Source organism: Xenopus laevis, chromosome 4S (assembly GCF_017654675.1).
Source record: "Xenopus laevis strain J_2021 chromosome 4S, Xenopus_laevis_v10.1, whole genome shotgun sequence".
NCBI classification, from domain to species: domain Eukaryota; kingdom Metazoa; phylum Chordata; class Amphibia; order Anura; family Pipidae; genus Xenopus; species Xenopus laevis.
In genome coordinates, this window is record NC_054378.1 from 61,156,039 (window position 1) to 61,174,024 (window position 17,986).

Below are 17,986 nucleotides of genomic sequence, written 5' to 3' on the forward strand. Positions count from 1 at the left end.
TTTTGGAGGGCCAAGCAGTCAGCTACCCTCAGTTTTTCTGGCAATATCACCTGAAATGGTCTTTTTGGTTGATGGACAAATCGTACATTTAAACAATCTGTTTGAGATAATTGTGGTCTCACGATAACAAAAAGACCTTTTAAAAACCTTTACATCTATGGCCAGCTTTAGCGAACTTAAAATGTGTTAGTGTATATTTCATAGCATATATTTCTACTACCAAAATAAATACTCCCTGATTGATGTGGGGTAAAAGTGGCAAATTAATAAATCAGCCTCAGAAAACCATGTTTTCTAAAAGTACACATTCTGAGGAATCCAAAATGGGAAAATACGCCTTTCTACAGCAAACTGCAAGGCCACACTAAACATAATTTTTTTATGAAATTTACAAGAATCTTCACAGAGCTTGTGCTTTATTCCATCATGTACAACAGATTTCTAAAGTACCAACATAAAATATCCTAAATAAGCAATACAGGGGTCTACTGAACAATATATAACCAAATATACATAGAATTACCAAACAATGTGGCACACAGAGACGCCCAAATGGATATATATCAGACATGTGTTGTGCGCATGCACCTGTTAAAACGTGTGTTGTGTGCGTGTGTTCAAGTATGTGTAAATGTGTGGAAACCCCCCCCCCCCCCAAAAAAAAATGTGTGTGTAACATAGTGTGTGATGGTGTGTCACACTAACCTGGGGTGTGCAGGCTGGAAATCCAACTTGACTATGAAAAAGGTGTTGAAGAGAGGACTGCAACATCCGGGTACATGGGGGGTGTCCAGGAAGTAGAGGTCACAGCAGACACATGGTTTCTACCTGCTGCAGCCTAGTGGCCGCTGGGTGATCGTGCCCCAGGGGCCTCTCATTTCCTACTCTCTGATCGTTGGCAGGGGAATAAGCAGGTCATAAGGAAGCGGCTTTAAAAGCCTCTTTTCTGCTCACAGACCTGGATGTAAACTGGATGTAAGACCCTGTAAACTGTTCTAATGTGATACATTTAGTTGATTTCTTATCATTTCTTATCTTTGTCCCTGCTCAGCAGAATCCCTGAGTTTCATTAAAGGCAGCTGTTCGAATTGATACAAAAGTTGTTAATACTCCAGAAATGTTGCTAAAAATGTTGCAAAAGTGTACCAGCGAAGAATCTGCACTTGAATTACTGAGCTGCCAGACTCAAACACCAGAGACAGGAACATAAAACTTGAAACTTAGATTTCGAAAATACGGTAAAAAATAAAAAATGGAAAGTAATTGAAAAAAGTCGTTATTCCTGGGGAACAATCTGCAAACAATTGAATTGAAAAGAATGGGCTCTTACACACGGCCGTTCCGACCTGCGCTCCCCTGCGTTCCGTTTTTTGGCGTTCAGCCGCAGGGGAGCGCAGGAATAGACGCAAGTCATTATTTGACATGGGCCTGTACTCACTCAGGCGCGTGTAGGCGCCGAACGCAGGAAAAATGCAGCATGTTGCGTCTGAACCTGCGTTTGGCGCCTACACGCGCCTGAGTGAGTACAGCCCCATTTCAAATAATGACTTGCGTCTATTCCTGCGTCTGAACGCCAAAAAACGGAACGCAGGGGAGCGCAGGTCGGAACGGCCGTGTGTAAGAGCCCTTAGAAGGTGAACAACCCCTTTAATCAATCTGCCCCCACATGTAATGATTTAGTTAATTATGCTGGGGTTTTAGTAGCAAATGTCATAACCTGCAGAATAGTGATGAAAGGGTTAAAAAAACACAAAAAACCTGAGTCCGACCCTGAGCTGCCAGTGACTTCTGTGTGCAGCCATTTGTACCCAATTAAACCCATATCACAAACTCAGTATAAATGTTTTTTTTTACTTATTGTAGGACTTCTGTACCTCTGTTCCAATTAGATCATTTGGACTAATACTTTTGTGACTTTGTCCATTAAAGTGCAAGGTTGCTTTTTAAGGGCATATTAATGCTTTTTAACATCCAGCTGGAGTAGAAACCCTGAATTCATAAACATAGTTAAGACAATCAGTGTCTGAATCATAGGGGACCCCTAGAAGCTCCATGATGCCTGTCTTGCATGTGATGTTAATGAAATGCAGCAGCTATCTGTACACTGGTGTGCATGAGAGCAGCATTTTGGTTGGCCATTTTGACCATTGTAGAATCCTGGTATATCATAATTATTAGCCATGGAAAAATGCTCATAGCTCCTCTCCCTCTTAATTTTACTACCACCCTTCTTTCCACACAAACAAAAATGCTATGTGACTGCCAAAGATTATGCAGGAGCCCTGCTTGTCATTTATGTGGTTGTATTAAATGGGTAACTCTGCCCAAAACCAGATGTTTTTTGCACAATGAAAGCAAATGTAATTCTAATCAGCTTTACAATATACATTATACAGATTATTTGTGCCTGTAAATGCAGTTAAAGCAATATCTCTTTGGCTGTTTACATTCTCTATACTTCTGGTTCCGACTCCTGAAGCAATGTGGCTAAAGCCAGCTAATTGACATTTCTGAAGGTGAACTCATTTCTGTGATATTGTTTCAAGAGTTGCAACCAGTGGACAGAATACAGATAAGCACATACTGTGCTTTCATTTCCAGTTTAATCCACATATAACTACCCAAAAGACTGCAAAAAAACAAACAGTTTTTGGGTTAACGTTTGCTTTAATATTCATCGTACCATAACTCAAGTTGTTCTATTACACAGATTTCACGATGTGCTGTGACAAATGGCTGCTAATTTTAGGAATATCCATTAAGGACCTCTAAATAAAAATGCTAAAGCATGCAATTCTATTTTATGATATTCCCATAAATGTATATGTTGCATAAACATGTCACATTGCATTTTCTGCTCCACTTTGTAAATATTATATTTACATGAGTATTGTGCTGCATTTCGCAGCATATTTGTGTATTGTTTCACATTATTGCGCTTGAGTGTTGTTTGTTAGGAATGAATATCAGCACAAAAATAATGGTATTTTAATGCAATCTTTTCTAAGCAGTGAAGCTGGTGGTTCACAAGCATTTAATAGCTACTGTTCTTTCAGAAAGAAAGAACACAGCGAAAAGGCACATCGACTGCCGTAGACAGGGAATCCATAGGCCAGGATAATAAAAAGTCAAACTTTATTCAAAAAATGTGGCATAAAAACATATAGCACACAAATGTAAATTGCAGGCAGGGTGAGAGCATGGCTTGACGCGTTTCGTGACTCAAAACTGGTCACTTCCTCAAGAAGCCAATGCGCCTTCTGCCAAGGCCCATATATATGTAGCTTCCCCCCTACTGTTCAGTTAAGAAACTGAAAGAACCATGCTCTTCACTATTGCTTGATGTTTCCCATTCACTCTTGTGGTGTCACTGCATTGTGGACTGCAGCATATTTGAGAGCGATGCCTCTGCAATGTAAAAGTTCCTGCTAGAGGCAGCAGCTTTTTACCTTCAAGAGTAAACTGTTAAATGCAGGTGTAACATCTTTCCATGTCCCTCAGGTTTAACTCAGTCAATAAAATCCCCCTCTTTAATCAACCACACAGTTGGGCTGCCTAGTCTCTTATTTCCCGCCTTGACTTCGGCAATATATTCCTTGCAGACATTCCAACATTTAGCTTCTGCTAGACTACTTCATCCATCTCTTCACTCCACATCAGCCACTCCCTTATTCACATCAGCCACTGGCTCCCAAATCTCTTCTCAAATCAAATTCAGATTACAGGTTATTTACTGGCCCCCCACAGACTCTATTTTAATAAAATAAAATTCAAAATATTAAAGCATATTTCCTTTTTCTCTGTAATAATGAAACATTACCCTATCAAACTAATATTAAATGAATCCTCATTGGAGGCAAAACCATTATGCTGGGTTTATTTAATATTTAAATATTTTTTTAGTATGGAGATCCAATTTATGGAGAGGTGCCTTATGCAGAAACCTCAGGTCCCAAGCATTCGGTATAACAAGTCCCATACCTGTATGTATACTCACATTCAAGGCCCTAAATAACGAAGCACCTCCCAATGTCTCTGCTCTGACATTCGCATACACCTCATGTAACCTTCGCACTGCTCCTGACCATCTCTACTCATATCGTCTCATTACTTCGTCCCATTCTCAACTGCAAGACTTCTCTTGGGCTTCTGTCTGTCTCTGGCACTCACTGCCTGGTCCTATCAGACTCTCACCTTTCTTAGAAACTTTCAAATACTCCATAAAAACCCACCTGTTTAAGGAAATATATTCAGTGTACCTTGATTAACATCAACTTATCACAAATTACCTTATTCTAGTAAGATCCCTGACAGTGTTCATGATGACAAATTCTGTCTATACATCAACCTCTAATTATAGGAACATGACCTGTTCAGATCAAAATCAGGCATTTTACTGTTCTTCGGATACTTTTGATGCTGGGTGAGCTGTGTACTTTGAAAAGCATTGGCAGACAAGTCATTTTGTCAACCATGTTAAAATGTGAGGATCCGATCCAATCAATTGCTGCTGGGAAGTTATTCTAATCACACAAAAATATATCCACATGCATTTAATTTCAAAGCTACGCCATTTGACTGTTGAACCTGCAGTGATTTCAAAGGTCAGCAGGGACATGATATATATTTAATGTGAGCAACAAAACACTGTCTGTCATTGTCTTCAAGAGTAGCTTAGTGGCCCAAGCACTTGGACTCTGGGATAGCGTTGAAACTCTGACATTATTGTGTTGGGCGATTAATTCACCTTGTGTTCTCTGGCACTAAATATATATTTTAAACTACTATGGGCCACTCTTCGGGAATAACATACTCAGCTACAAGTAATAAGTAGATCTGATTTTATATCTATCTATCTGTGGTTTTATAATTCAATTTGTTTCTAACAAAAAAATAGACTAAACCCCCTATTTAAAGGAACAGTAACGCCAAATAATGAAAGTGTTTTAAGGTAATGAAAATATAATGTCATGTTGCCTTTTGCTGATGCAGCTGGTATGTTTGCTTAAGAAACTCTACTATAGTTTATATAATCAAGCTGCTGTGTCAACCCAAAGCAGGAACCCCACTGTCTAAATTATATGGCAAAACTCCACTTTGGAGAAACTCTAATTTACCCCACATGAGAAATCTAGCAGACTTTCAATACTGGCCACAAAGGGGTATAAGAAACCTTGAGGATTTATTGTCAGAGAATAGTTTTGTTTCCTTAGATCAGTAGTCAAACTGAATTGCCAAGAAATACAACTATTCAGATACTTCCAGTTAAAGCTGCCCATAGAAGCGACGATTCTTCTTGCCGAACGACCGATTTTAGGGAAATCAGACCAATCCTTCTAAATTATTGTGCAGTTAGTGGGATTCGAATGATCGTACATCTTACGATTTTTCGGCTGACATCTATCAGGAAATTGATCGGCCAGGTCAAAAAATCTTTGTCGGTCCCAGTGCAATCTATCTATGTTTGCAGGGCCAAGCAGGCAGCTCCCCTTTGTTTTCCTGGCAAATTGGTCTTTTTAGTTGATGGTCAATTCGTATGATCGTACGATCGTTCCGAGAAAATCGTGGTCTCGATGAGGATCGGATCTTTTAAAAATCTCAACATCTATGGCCAGCTTAAGACATGCATTTTATGCGCAGTTCCACTCATTCCAAATCAACCTACACAGCTGGCATGGAAAGCCAGACTCTGGACTTAAGATCCTACCAAACTGCTATCTCAGCTATATAATATAATTCAACCCTCCCCATTCAATAAAGCTAAACAAAAATGGCAGTCACTTATCCCCTCTTTGGAAGAGGACCAATGAGAGGAGGCCACAGATAACCTTTGCCCCTGCCTTATATCACCTAGAGATAGGATGGTTCAATTCAAAATAATTCATCAAATCTATATTACCCCCCCCCCCCTGAAGCTCAAAGCTATGGGCAGACTAGACTGAGCCAACTGTGTGAAATGTGGTAGGGGAGACGCTGGTTTCCTCCATTTGATATGGGACTCTCCTAGAGTAGTAGCATATTGGACAGAAGTAATTCGCTACACCAATGTATTCCTATCCTCTCCAGGAATCAAGACCCCTGAGATTTGCTTATTGGGTGTTATAGAGGAAGTAGTCCCTCTACAAAAGTCCAGATCACTTCTAAGGTCTATTTTATTTTACACAAAAAAAATGGTTGAGCTCCCACAATTCAGCAATGGATCAAATTGATAAATGGTACACTGCCCCTAATTAAACAGACTTACAATGCCAGGGGAACGCCTGGGAAAATTTGAGAAAATATGGGAACCATGGCTGGACGCCAACCCCCAGGCAACCCTCCAAGAGGACTGAATTATAGGTCTGTTCTAACATATAAGATCACCGAATAAGTTAAATGCTACTCTGTGTTGACATTGCTATGGTTTAAAAGGAATTTTTGTAAACAGTAGTCGAGTAAGTGTCAAGACTGTTAATTTTGCTTATTTTGTTTGTTTTGTTTATGTTCAAAATGCAAAATAAACCTTTAAAAAAAAAAAGCTGCTGTGTAGCCACGGGGGCAGCTATTCAAAGGTGAAAAAAGGCACAGGATAAACAGCATATATAGCAGATAAGTTCTATAATATAAAATGTGATTCTTTAGAACTTGTCTGTTCTCTACTGTGTATTCTGTGTCTGAATGGCTGCCCCCCCCCCGTTACTACACAGCAGATTGTTTATATAAACTATGGTTTTGTGTTTCTGAAGCAAACATACCAATTTTACCAGTGCAGGGCAACAGTACATTATATCGTCATTCATTTTTCTGTGTTACTGTTCATTTTCCTAGTATATTGTTTTCTGCATATTTGAATACTTGCTTTCAATACTTGCTAATAATTATAATTTTAATTAGTTTTGCATTACAGTGCCTCCCATAGATTGTGTTATTTGTTGAACTAAAAGTGGTAAATATGGAAGTCGAAGATACTCTGTTTGGTCCTTACAAGATTATTACCAATATTCAACCCCCTCCCTTCCTCCTTTGTTGTGATTGTTTGATTAGCAGGAGTCCCTTATAAAGGGGAATTATCTGTTCACTGATAATTATCAGGGATCCCCAACCTTTTTTACCCACAAGCTACATTGAAATGTAAAAAGAGTTGGGGAGCAGCACACGCATAAAAAAGTCCCTTGGGTGCCAAAAAGGGCTGTGATTGGCTATTTGTTAGCCCCTATGTGGATTGGCAGCCAACAGGAGGCTCTACTTGGCACTGAACTTAGTTTTTATGCAATTAAAATGTGCTTCCAAGCCTGGAATTCAAAAATAAGCACTGACTCTGGGAGCATCATCCAAGGGGTTGGAGAGCAACATGCTGCTCATGAGCTACTGGTTGGGGATCACTGCCTTACATACTACAGCAGTCTTTGTTCTTTTTTGCAGTGTTCATCAGCTGGAAGCTCCAGAGTCTAAAATGTCCTCCTTGGTATGTGACTGCCCCCATTTAGAGTCAGTGGGAGAAGTAACCAAAGAAGAGCTCATTAAGAAATCTCGTGTGAGTATAAAGAAAATGTGATACGGTATATGGTTTCTGCTAGAGCTTCCCCTATTTAATAAATATCTTATGACTGTGCATGTTATCCATAGATGTAGATTATTTACTGTATATCTGGGCTGCTATGTGTACAGCATCTTTAGGTACCTGTACTCTTTTCTTCTCCTGATTAGGACAGTGATTGTCTTTGTAAACAGGGCTGTGGAATCTATACATAATTCTTCGGTTTGTTACCTCTGACTCAATTGTTGATTGAAACAACACAACATACAATGCATTTTATCACTTCCAATTCTCAGCCACCTGGCTCCCCTTTGGCCCCACCTTGCATGTTGTATTAGAATTTGGTCATTTAATATCCTGAAGCACACAATCCTATCAGCTTTGTGGGGAGAACATACGCATACTGAACAAGAGTGTATTCTGCCTCTTTAAAAAAAAAAATACTTTTGGTTACTCTATAGTTTGACATTTTGCCCTGTGACATTTTTGGTACTTTTTTTTTGTCTGAGCTTTACCCAGGTAAACACTGATGCCCTTGGTTTTGGGAAAAATCTATTGCACGTGTCATATATTGGCTTTCATCTAAAACTGTTCCCATAAACAACGCCCCATGTTGTGTTATCCATAATGTGCATACTGTTTTACGAATAAAGCTGGTGGCACCTTATAGATTTTTGTATTTTTTTAACCCAATTATGCAAACAATTTCCTACTTTGTTTTCCATGAATCTTTTTATCTGCAATTGGAGAAAAATAAATATACAACTCTGCAATTCCTTGTGTGTTTGGGCCTAAAACACAGCTTATCCCTCCAGCTATGATTATGTAGGTTAAATTGCAAAATCATCAGCTTCTCTTACATTTAGAGGCCTATTTATTAAGACGAAAAATCCAGTGAGAAAAAAGACTTCTTGCTCCAAAGTTGCTAAAAAATCTGAGTCCGAAAATACTCCAGTTAAAACCTGTCAGTCATGTAAAAGTCAATGGCAGATGTCCCTGCACAATTGGAAGATGTTTTTTGCCTTCACGATATTGAGGGTTTTGGGCTGTCTGATGCTGGTTTTTGGTAGAAACTCGAAAAACTCAAGGTTTCAGGCAGCAATTTGATAAAGTCACATGATTCATATCGTCGCATAATACTTTTTTGTCAGTCTAAACTTTTCCCACACATACAATTTTCTTTCTGTTTTTTTAGTAAATCAAGTCATGGTTGGGAGTTAGGTCTAATAATTATTTTTAAAATAATGAGAAAAATCTGAGTTTTAATAAATACCCCTCTTAGTGTACCTTTATTGTCTTTTTAGGGCAGCTGCCTGGACTGCAGTGTCAGAGGACCCAATCTTTGGGCTTGTCTAGAGGTAACATTTTCAAGTTTACTTATTACTATATATTAGTTATGTATGGGCAGGCCCAAAACCTGCGGGACCTGTGGGTTGGTCGGGCTTGGTCCAGCTCCTGCAGAAAATCTTTGGGTTTCATGCAGGTCCTGGTTGAGCTCTTCTGCTCTCCCTGCCCACGACCTAGCGCTGCCGGCTTCCAGCAACTAAATTTATACACTCGCACCCACCCCGCCCCTTTTGTGACATCACTGGGGGCGGGAGGGCACTGCTCTATAAATAGAGGGGGAACAATGGGCCGAGTGCAGGGTGGGAGTAGTCGGGTTAAATTTGGGTACGACCCGCACACCACCTACTATACATTATTATAATTAATAATACATTTTACTTAAAGTATTTGGTTTCTTTTGGCAGAATGGCTGTTCCTATGTTGGTTGTGGAGAATCTCACGTGGACCACAGTACTTTGCATTCTCAGGTTTGAATATCTATCTTTGCAGATTTGTGTACTTTTACTCTGAATTTTATTGAGGTTATTGCTGATGTCATGATGTGCATTTTATTGAGGAGAAGATCCCCATTTCCATTACACACTGCCCATTATTGCATTACATAGCATCTGCCTGTCAGTGAACACGTGGTCATATTCTGGGTGAAATCCACACTGTATGCTCAATGTCACACGGATGGCATATAAGTCACTACAATCATGGGTGTTACAGATCAGTACTGTCATGTTACCAGCTAGCAGATAAATTTCAATTGTGCCATTAGAGAACATACATGACTGGGCTGGAAAAAAGTTGCAAACTTAGTTACTTCAGACCAAAAGGGCAGTTTATTGAATGCATTGGTGCCACAGATGCAGCTGCCTGACCAATATGTGGCTAAAAAAATTTTGCCAGTTTATTTTGCTTCCATTTAGTATAGAATATATGTAAAAAATTAACTGCAACAAAGCATTGTTTTGCAATCCTTATGGGTTTGTGCTATGCTAATATAGATAACAAGTAAAAAATAATTGTTTGGTAAATTACATTGCTTTGTTTTGATGTCCCGATAATTGTATTCTTGAGAATATATTCAATAACAATACCATATATACTCGAATAAAAGCCGACCCGAGTATAAGCCGAGGTACCTAATTTTACCTATGAAAACCGGGAAAACTTATTGACTCGAGTATAAGCCTAGACACAACTAAGACCGATGGACAAGCAGGTAATTGCACCCCCTGAAAAAAAAAAATCAAGCCACGATGCTTAAAATGTTAATTCATCCTACAATGATAAAAAAAAACCTCTGGTAGATGAAATAGACAGCTGCCTTAGCGGTAAATGTGCTCCAACGGGAGGGGAGAGCCAGGAAGCTGCTCCCTGTAGTATGCGCCAATCGCCTTCAAAGATGTTTCGCCGGTGGGGCCGGGCTGCCCAGAGTTGTTAGCGGGTGGGAGGGGAAGCTGCTCTCTGCTGCTGGGCCCCTTCAAAGATTATTCGATTCACTGGGGTAGGGGCTGTCTGCAGCAAGCGCCTGGCCCCTTCAAGATTTTTTGTCAGGGGCGGCCCTGAGTTACTGGTGGGCAGGAGGGGAGAGTCGGGCAGGGCTGATCCTATCAAATGTGGGGCCGAATTGGGACCATGTTGGCGGGGCCCCTAGACAAAGTGTTGCTGGCTACTGACACACCAAGTATTAAGGAAAATAAGGGCATACAGGCACAAAATAGAAAGGAAAGGGGCAGACAAGGTAAGAGAGTGAGAGGGATGAAATAGGGGCACATAATAGGGGCACACAGGGTAAGAGAGAGAGGGAGGAAATAGGAGAGTGGACTGGGCCAATTAGTTTGGGGCAGGCTGGGCCGATTCAGCTTGGGAGCAGGCTTGGTTGGATTGGGGGAAGGCAGGGCCTATCAAGGTTAGAGGAAAGCTGGGCCTATGAGAGTTGGGGGCAGGCTAGACCTATGGAGTTGGGGGATAGGCTGGCTTATCAGAGTTGGGGGTGGGCTGGACCTATGGATTTGGGGATGGGCTGAACTCTCAAAGTTGGGGGCAGGCCAGGCAGCATCATGTGCTGAGGGAAATATTATCTGTGCTGCCCTGTGGTACGGGGCCCCCAGAGGTGCGGGGCCCTATTGGGCCCAATTGGTCCAATAGGCCTAAGGCCGGCCCTGAGTCGGGGATACTGCTTCCTGCAGCCGGCGCCGGGCCCCTTCAAGATTTTTTGCGGGGGGCCCGGCTCGGAGTTGTTGGGGCCCCGGAGTTGTTACTGTATGTTGCTGAGATGATGACATCAGCGTGCGCACCACCCGTACTTCAGCCGGTAGCGCCACACACTCCTTGTGAAAAGTTATGCGCTGCTGCTCCTCTTTCGTGGCGGATAAGCGCCATTGTTTCTGGCTGGGAGGGGGGGGGTGTTCCCTGTTGGCTCCTTAGGATTGGGGCCCCATGGATGGGTTGCGGGCCCCATCAGGGGTGCAGGCACAGCTAAAGATCATGTGGGACTGACTCGAGTATAAGCCGAGGTAGGATTTTTCAGCACATTTTGGGTTATGCTTAAGGGACCTGTCAAATAGGTGACTTGAAACACAGCTTTTAACTTTTTAATTTACTATTATAGGACACCAAACACTGTCTCACTGTGAATCTCACGACTCTGCGTGTTTGGTGCTACAAGTGCAGTAAAGAAGTCTTTCTGGATCGGAAGCTATCCTCTCAGCCTACTACAGCAAAACTTCAGGATAGTTATACCCAGGTAAGGAACTCATATGATGGTCCAAGAGGTTTGATTCAAGGGTAGTGAAACCTTCCAGATTTTATGTGGAATGTGTCAGAGATAATTCTACCCAGTTCTAATATGTTTAATAAGTAAATTAAAAAAAAAATTCATGTTCTGTCACATTATATTAATGGTCTGGGTTCAATGTGGCATCTGACAGAAAAAAGGCTGCTTTTAAATGCAACAGGAAGGAGTTTGAGTTTAAAAGAAACAGCCCTGTTCATTAATTGGCTTATGTGTTTGTGCCTCATACGAGCCATAGGGACAAATTGTATTACTTACGTGGCAGGGTTTTAATATATAAATGTGGGGGGCACTCACTGGTATACATATGCGTTTCATGGCATCATGCCACTTCCTCAGAAACAAATCTTATCTTCTGAGGAAGTGGAGTGATGCCATGAAACACGACACAGTAAATGAATAAAAATCAAACAGGGTTTCCAGTGCTCTGTCAAAAGAGACTGTTCAGTGTTTTAATGTAGGATTATCATCACATAATATGTGAAAAACATATCTTTCATGAAAAGGTTTTGTGTAAGACAGAGTTTTACATATGGGGTTTTTATTTGCTTAATTTTTATAGAGACCTGTGATGCTGAGGTCCTTAAATTAGCTGTTTGCTTTCCTTTTCCATCCTGTTTATTTGAAACCCAGACTGTCTTCTAAAATGAATAACTTGGCACTATTTTGTGTATTAGGAAATAAAAAAAAGTCCTTTTTAATTTCTCTCTCTTGCACAAAGGAATCTAAAATGTCTTCAAGCCTTACTTTAAAAATACCTGCAGCAGTTGTGTCTGAGAACCTGGACACGGAGCTTGAAGAGGAGGATGAGCTGAAAACAAGAGGTGAGATTATTGAAGGTTGTTCCTCTTGTAAGTTGTTTTTATCCAGCTGTTTTAGGGTTATGGCACAACCTACAGTTTATTGCACATGTTTAATCTCTTTGAGCACAGGCAACAAAATGTAATGAAATATTTTTTTATTGTTGTTGTGAATTGCTGATGGTAAAACATTTTAATTGCTTAAAGGAAAACTATACCCCCAAAATGAACACTTAAGCAACAGTTTACCTCATATTAAGTGGCATATTAAAGAATCTTACCAAACTAGTCTATATATTTAAATAATCTACAGACCAGGTAATTCCCTATGGGCCAGACTGTAATTTATATCCTTATAAACGGCGCGTTCTGACATCAGAACGTGCCGTTTATAGCTTAATGCGTCAGCAGTTGTCACTGCCGCACTCTCCCTACAGGTTTTCTTCCTGCCTGTGTGCCTCACTTCCCCACTTCCGCCCTCACTGTGCGTGCTCACTCACGCCTCCTATTAAGATCTTGCTACATTTTCTTACGACTCGGTTCTCCTTTTGTCTCCCACCCTCTGCTGCTGCTCCCTCAGTGTCCTCTTCTGTTTCCCCTCCATCTCTAGTCTCGCTGCGTCTCTCTGTCTCTTCCGCTCCCCCTCCGTCTTCCGTCACAGCCACTCTGCCCCTCCCACACCGTCACTCTTACCTCGTGTTCCTTCTGCGCTCCGTCTGCATCTCACTCACAGTTTCGCTCCCCCTCCTTCTCCAGGCAACTCCCTGTGCCCCTCCCACACCCTGTCACTCCTCCTCACACCTCTTGTTCTGGCTGCTGCTCCCACCCTCCAGGTATCAAACTTCAGTTTTCACTCGTCTGTCCCTCCCACCCACGTTCCTCTCCAGTCTTTTGTCCTCAGCAGTGGCATAACTAGATGTTGCTGGGCCCCACAGCAAATACATTTTAGGGCCCCCAACATATCTAGTGTTTGTCCTGTTTTACCAATATATGTTCAAATTGCTCATCAATGGGAGCCTCATGGGGCCCCCTGTACATCCTGGGCCCCCCTGCAGCAGCAGGGTCTGCTTCTCCTCTCTCTCACCCTCCCACTTCTCTGCTGTTGGCCTCCCCCTGCATCTTCAACCCTTCATGCCTTTCCCCTTCTGTCACTTATTAAATGGGTGGTTCACCTTAAAATTAATTTTAAGTATTTTATAGAATTACTAATTCTAAGCAAGTTTTTAATTGGTCTTCATTATTTATTCTTTATAGTTTTTAAATGATTTGCCTTTTTCCTCTGACTCTTTCCAGCTTTCAAATGGGGGGTCTCTGACCCCATCTAAAAAACAAATTCTCTGTTAAGCTATAGATTTATTGTTATAGGTACTTATTACTCATCTTTGTATTCAGGCCTCTCCTATTCATATTCCAGGCTCTTATTCAAATTAATGCATGGTTGCTAGGGGAATGTGCACCCTAGCAACCAGATTGCTAAAACTGCACACTAATGAGCTGCTGAATAAAAAGCTAAATAACAAAAATCACAAATAATAAAAAATGAAAACCAATTGCAAATTTTCTCAGAATATCACTCTCTACAATCATACTAACAGTTAATTTAAAGCTGAAAAATCCCTTTAACCTACAGCAATATGAGTGTGACATGGCATGGTCAGAAACTTACATCAAAGGAGAAGAATCACGCAAAAATACCTCAGAGGGGCTACAGGGAGACAATAATAAAATGAAAAACCACAAAGGGAACAAAGTGTGGCACTGGGTAGACTATATAGAGCAGAGGCAGAGAACTCCTTGAAACGCTGCACATAGAAACACTGTAGATTATAATGAATAATGCACCCCCTACCGAAAGTTATAAAGATATTGGAAGTCGGAGTTACGTGACCTGTATAAAAGCACTTGGCCTCCGGCCTCGTGCTTTTATATGGTCACGTAACTCCTCGGTGACTTTTAATATCTTTATAAATTACAGTAGGGCGTGCATTATCCACTATGTAAATCTTGCCCTTTTACATGTCTTGCCTTGAGCCACCATTTCATGATGGTCTGTGTGCTGCCTCAGAGATCACCTGACCAGAAATACTACAACACTAACTGTAACAGGAAGAAGTGTAGAAGCAAAAGACACAACTCTGTCTGTTAATTGGCTCATGTGACCTAACATGTATGGTTTTTTGGTGTGTGCATAGTGAATCGTATCATCCCAGGGGGCGGCCCTTATTTCTTTAAAATGCCAATTTTCTATTTATGATTACCCAATGGCACATACTACTAGAAAAGTATATTATTATGAAAATGGTTTATTTACATGAAGCAGGGTTTTACATATGAGCTGTTTTATGCAATATCTTTTTATAGAGACCTACATTGGGGGTATAGTTTTCCTTTAAGCCCCTGAAAATGCAAGAGGGAGTTCTCAGTGAGGGTGGCCATGTTGGGACACAGACCTGAATGAGTGGGTGTTCCAGCACATACATCTGACAGATTAATTGGTGGGGCCCAGATTGCTCACAAAGGATTTTTCTTCGAGAAATACTGTTGTTTCCTCCATCTGGAGTGTGGGCTTTATTAGCTTGTGTTACTGATGAGAGTTTTTTTAGGTGAAAGGTGCCTTTACATGCTAAAACCATTGTGGTTTGCAATTTCAGCAATCTGGTTGCTATGGTCCAAATGACCCTAGCAACCATGCACTGATTTGAATAAGAGACTGGAATAGGAGAGGCCTGAATAGAAAGATGAGTAATAAAAAGTAGCAATACTAATCCATTTGTAGCCTTATAGAGCATTGTTTTTTTTAGATGGGCTCAGTGGCCCCCTTTGAAAGCAAACTATAAAAAGAAATACATGAAGTCCAACACACTTTGCGTTTTTCACTTTAAAACTTTCTTTACCTGTGAAATAACCTGCACAGACTCTTTTGAAAATGCACACCTTTTTCATGCAAAATTTTTGTAGTGGTTTTTGCTGATTTTACTACAAAATAAAGGAATAAGCAGTTTTTTTTTGGTCTACAGATTTCTTGTCAACATTTTCATAATATATAAAACTAACTGCGGCTGGCTACACATCGGCTCGGTGGTTAGCATTTCTGCTTTGCAGGGCTGGGATCCTGAGTTCAGTTTTGTCTTTGGCCCTAATGTACAAAGGAGTAGTATTTAAAGTTCCGAATACAAAAGCTGAGGCACATTTCTGAAAATAGTTCTCACTAGACTTTTTTTAAAAGATTCATAAAGTTAAAATCCAGGTTAAAAATAAGGGGAAAAAACAACCTCTAACTGAGAAAAACAAACCGCATCAGTAATTGTATTAAAAGGTGATTTTTTTATGGTGACAGCTATAAAGTTTTTGAGGTTTAATCCAGGGGCGCGCCGCCAATGAGGCGAGCTGAGCCGCTCGCCTCAGGCGGCAGCGCCTGAAAGGATTCCAGGGGCAGCAAAAAGCCGCTCCTGCACCTTTAAGAGCTGAATTTCCGGTTTTTGAACCGGAAATTCGGCTGTACTATTGCGAGAGAGCGCAATTGCGCTCTCCACAATAGAGTTTCTGCCTCCCCTCCCGACACGTAAGTTGGTGAGGGGGGGCGGCATTGCAGGAGCCGCCTCAGGCGGCTCCTAAATCTGAATCGGCGCTGGTTTAATCACATTACCCTTTGGTTACCTAGCACCTCAGCTAGCTATACTTCAGCTCACAAAACCATAATTCCAGATGTAATTTACTGGTGATCTACTATTACTAGGGATGCACCAAATCCACTATTTTGAATTCGGCCGAACCCCCGAATCCTTCGCGAAAGATTAGTCGGAATACCGAACTAGGTGTGGTAAGGGGAAAACATTTTTTATTTGCATGTTTTGTGACAAAAAGTCATGCGATTCTCCTCCCTGCCCCTAATTTGCACATGCAAATTCGGTCGGCAGGGCAGAAGGATTCGCCCGAATCATGCTGAAAAAGGTCAAATCCCGAATCGAATCCTGGATTCGGTGCATCCCTTACCGTTACCCTACAATGTACAAAGTTGTTTCACCTCTTTGTTGACAGGTCTAACGGGATTAAAAAACATTGGAAACACTTGTTATATGAATGCAGCTTTACAAGCATTGTCCAACTGGTAAGTGATCTGTATCTTGCTGTTGGTGACAGTGCAGTGTATTTGATGCAGTTGCAGAATTAAATTTGTTTTTGTATTGGCAGCCCTCCTCTAACGCATTTTTTCCTTGACTGTGGAGGACTGACTCGCACAGATAAAAAACCGGCCCTATGTAAAAGTTACCAGAAACTGATGACTGAAATATGGCATAAAAACAGGTATGAGATCAAACTGCTCACATGCATATATCGTTTTTAAAATCATTGTTGAAAAATAAAATACTTAAAACTTTTACTAACATACCAGAATGTTTTTTTGTATAAATGCCCCTTGTGAGTGCTGCAGGCTACCCTCACTGGGAGCTCCATTTTTTTTTTATATAATTGAGAGCTGTGGCACTTAATTTCAGAGCATTGACACCCGCACTAGAATAGATAGGTGACCTTTATGTGACCTTTAAGTGGCTTTCTCATGGAACCATGTGCTATAGCCCTTTGGGCATTTGCAAGTGGGGAGATTCTGGGTGTTTTGTTGCCTTGGCAGTTTCCAGCTTGGTGGGCCCGGATTTCCGACCGTGTCATCTTACTCTTTAATGGCTCCTGATCATGATGCATTCTTTCTTTTGTATTCTTGAATTTTAAATGATAATGCTTTATTTTTTTTTATTTTACAGACCAGGCTTTGTTATTCCAACAAATTTGTTCCAGGGAATTAAGTCTGTAAATCCTACATTTCGGGGCTACTCCCAGCAGGTACATGATTTCTTGACCTAGATGTTCCAGTTCTGTTTCTTTCTAGAAAAAAACCCCAGATTTGCTTTATTATGAAGTTGAAGAAGTGATTTGTATGGAGCTTTATTTGCTGTGCTGTGGTTTTCTGCAAACATCTGCTCTTCAGAACACTGTTAATTTTCTGCAACTAAATGGTGGGATAAGCAGATGCTAATGCAGACCCAAAGCAACTACTGTGTCATAAGTAACCTGATTACCTAATAGAACAGTACAGACGATCATTTCCATAGAACAGCATTTATTGGCAATCTGTATTCATAAAGGGCTTTGGGTGCCTTAAACATTGCTGTGCAGACTGCTGTAATGGGCCCTGATAGTCACTAAAGGTGGTTTATGGAAATTAAAATTGGTGCTGTGTTGCAGAGTTCAGTTCAGTGATTATGACTACTGGGACATGGCCAGTGAGGGGCATGTACTTATAAAAACAAAAAAGCCACAAGATTTTAAAGGGGACCAGTCACCCAAAAAAATATTCATAATCCTATTTTATCACATCAGTCAAGCAAAATTAACTTTAATCACACTATATAAATTATTTGAATCTTGTTTCCTTCAGTCTGGGAACTCATAATTATAGCAAGCAGACAGGAACAATTTTGTGGATACTGTTATTAAGGCAAGCTTTGCATCATCTCAGAGTCTTGTTTGTGCACCAGAACG

General features: G+C 40.9%; 1 protein-coding gene across 2 annotated transcripts in view; it reads left to right on the forward strand.

The window, feature by feature from the left end:
* usp33.S (ubiquitin specific peptidase 33 S homeolog) overlaps window positions 1-17,986 on the forward strand; it is a 43,379-nt gene that overhangs the window by 3,392 nt on the left and 22,001 nt on the right. For both annotated transcript variants that reach the window (XM_018260718.2, XM_018260719.2), the window contains exons 2-9: window positions 7,402-7,513; window positions 8,821-8,874; window positions 9,268-9,330; window positions 11,466-11,600; window positions 12,370-12,472; window positions 16,487-16,556; window positions 16,640-16,753; window positions 17,209-17,287. In XM_018260718.2, the coding sequence (XP_018116207.1) occupies window positions 7,433-7,513; window positions 8,821-8,874; window positions 9,268-9,330; window positions 11,466-11,600; window positions 12,370-12,472; window positions 16,487-16,556; window positions 16,640-16,753; window positions 17,209-17,287 (699 nt within the window). In that variant the 5' untranslated portion in view covers window positions 7,402-7,432. The remainder of the gene's footprint in view (window positions 1-7,401; window positions 7,514-8,820; window positions 8,875-9,267; window positions 9,331-11,465; window positions 11,601-12,369; window positions 12,473-16,486; window positions 16,557-16,639; window positions 16,754-17,208; window positions 17,288-17,986) is intronic.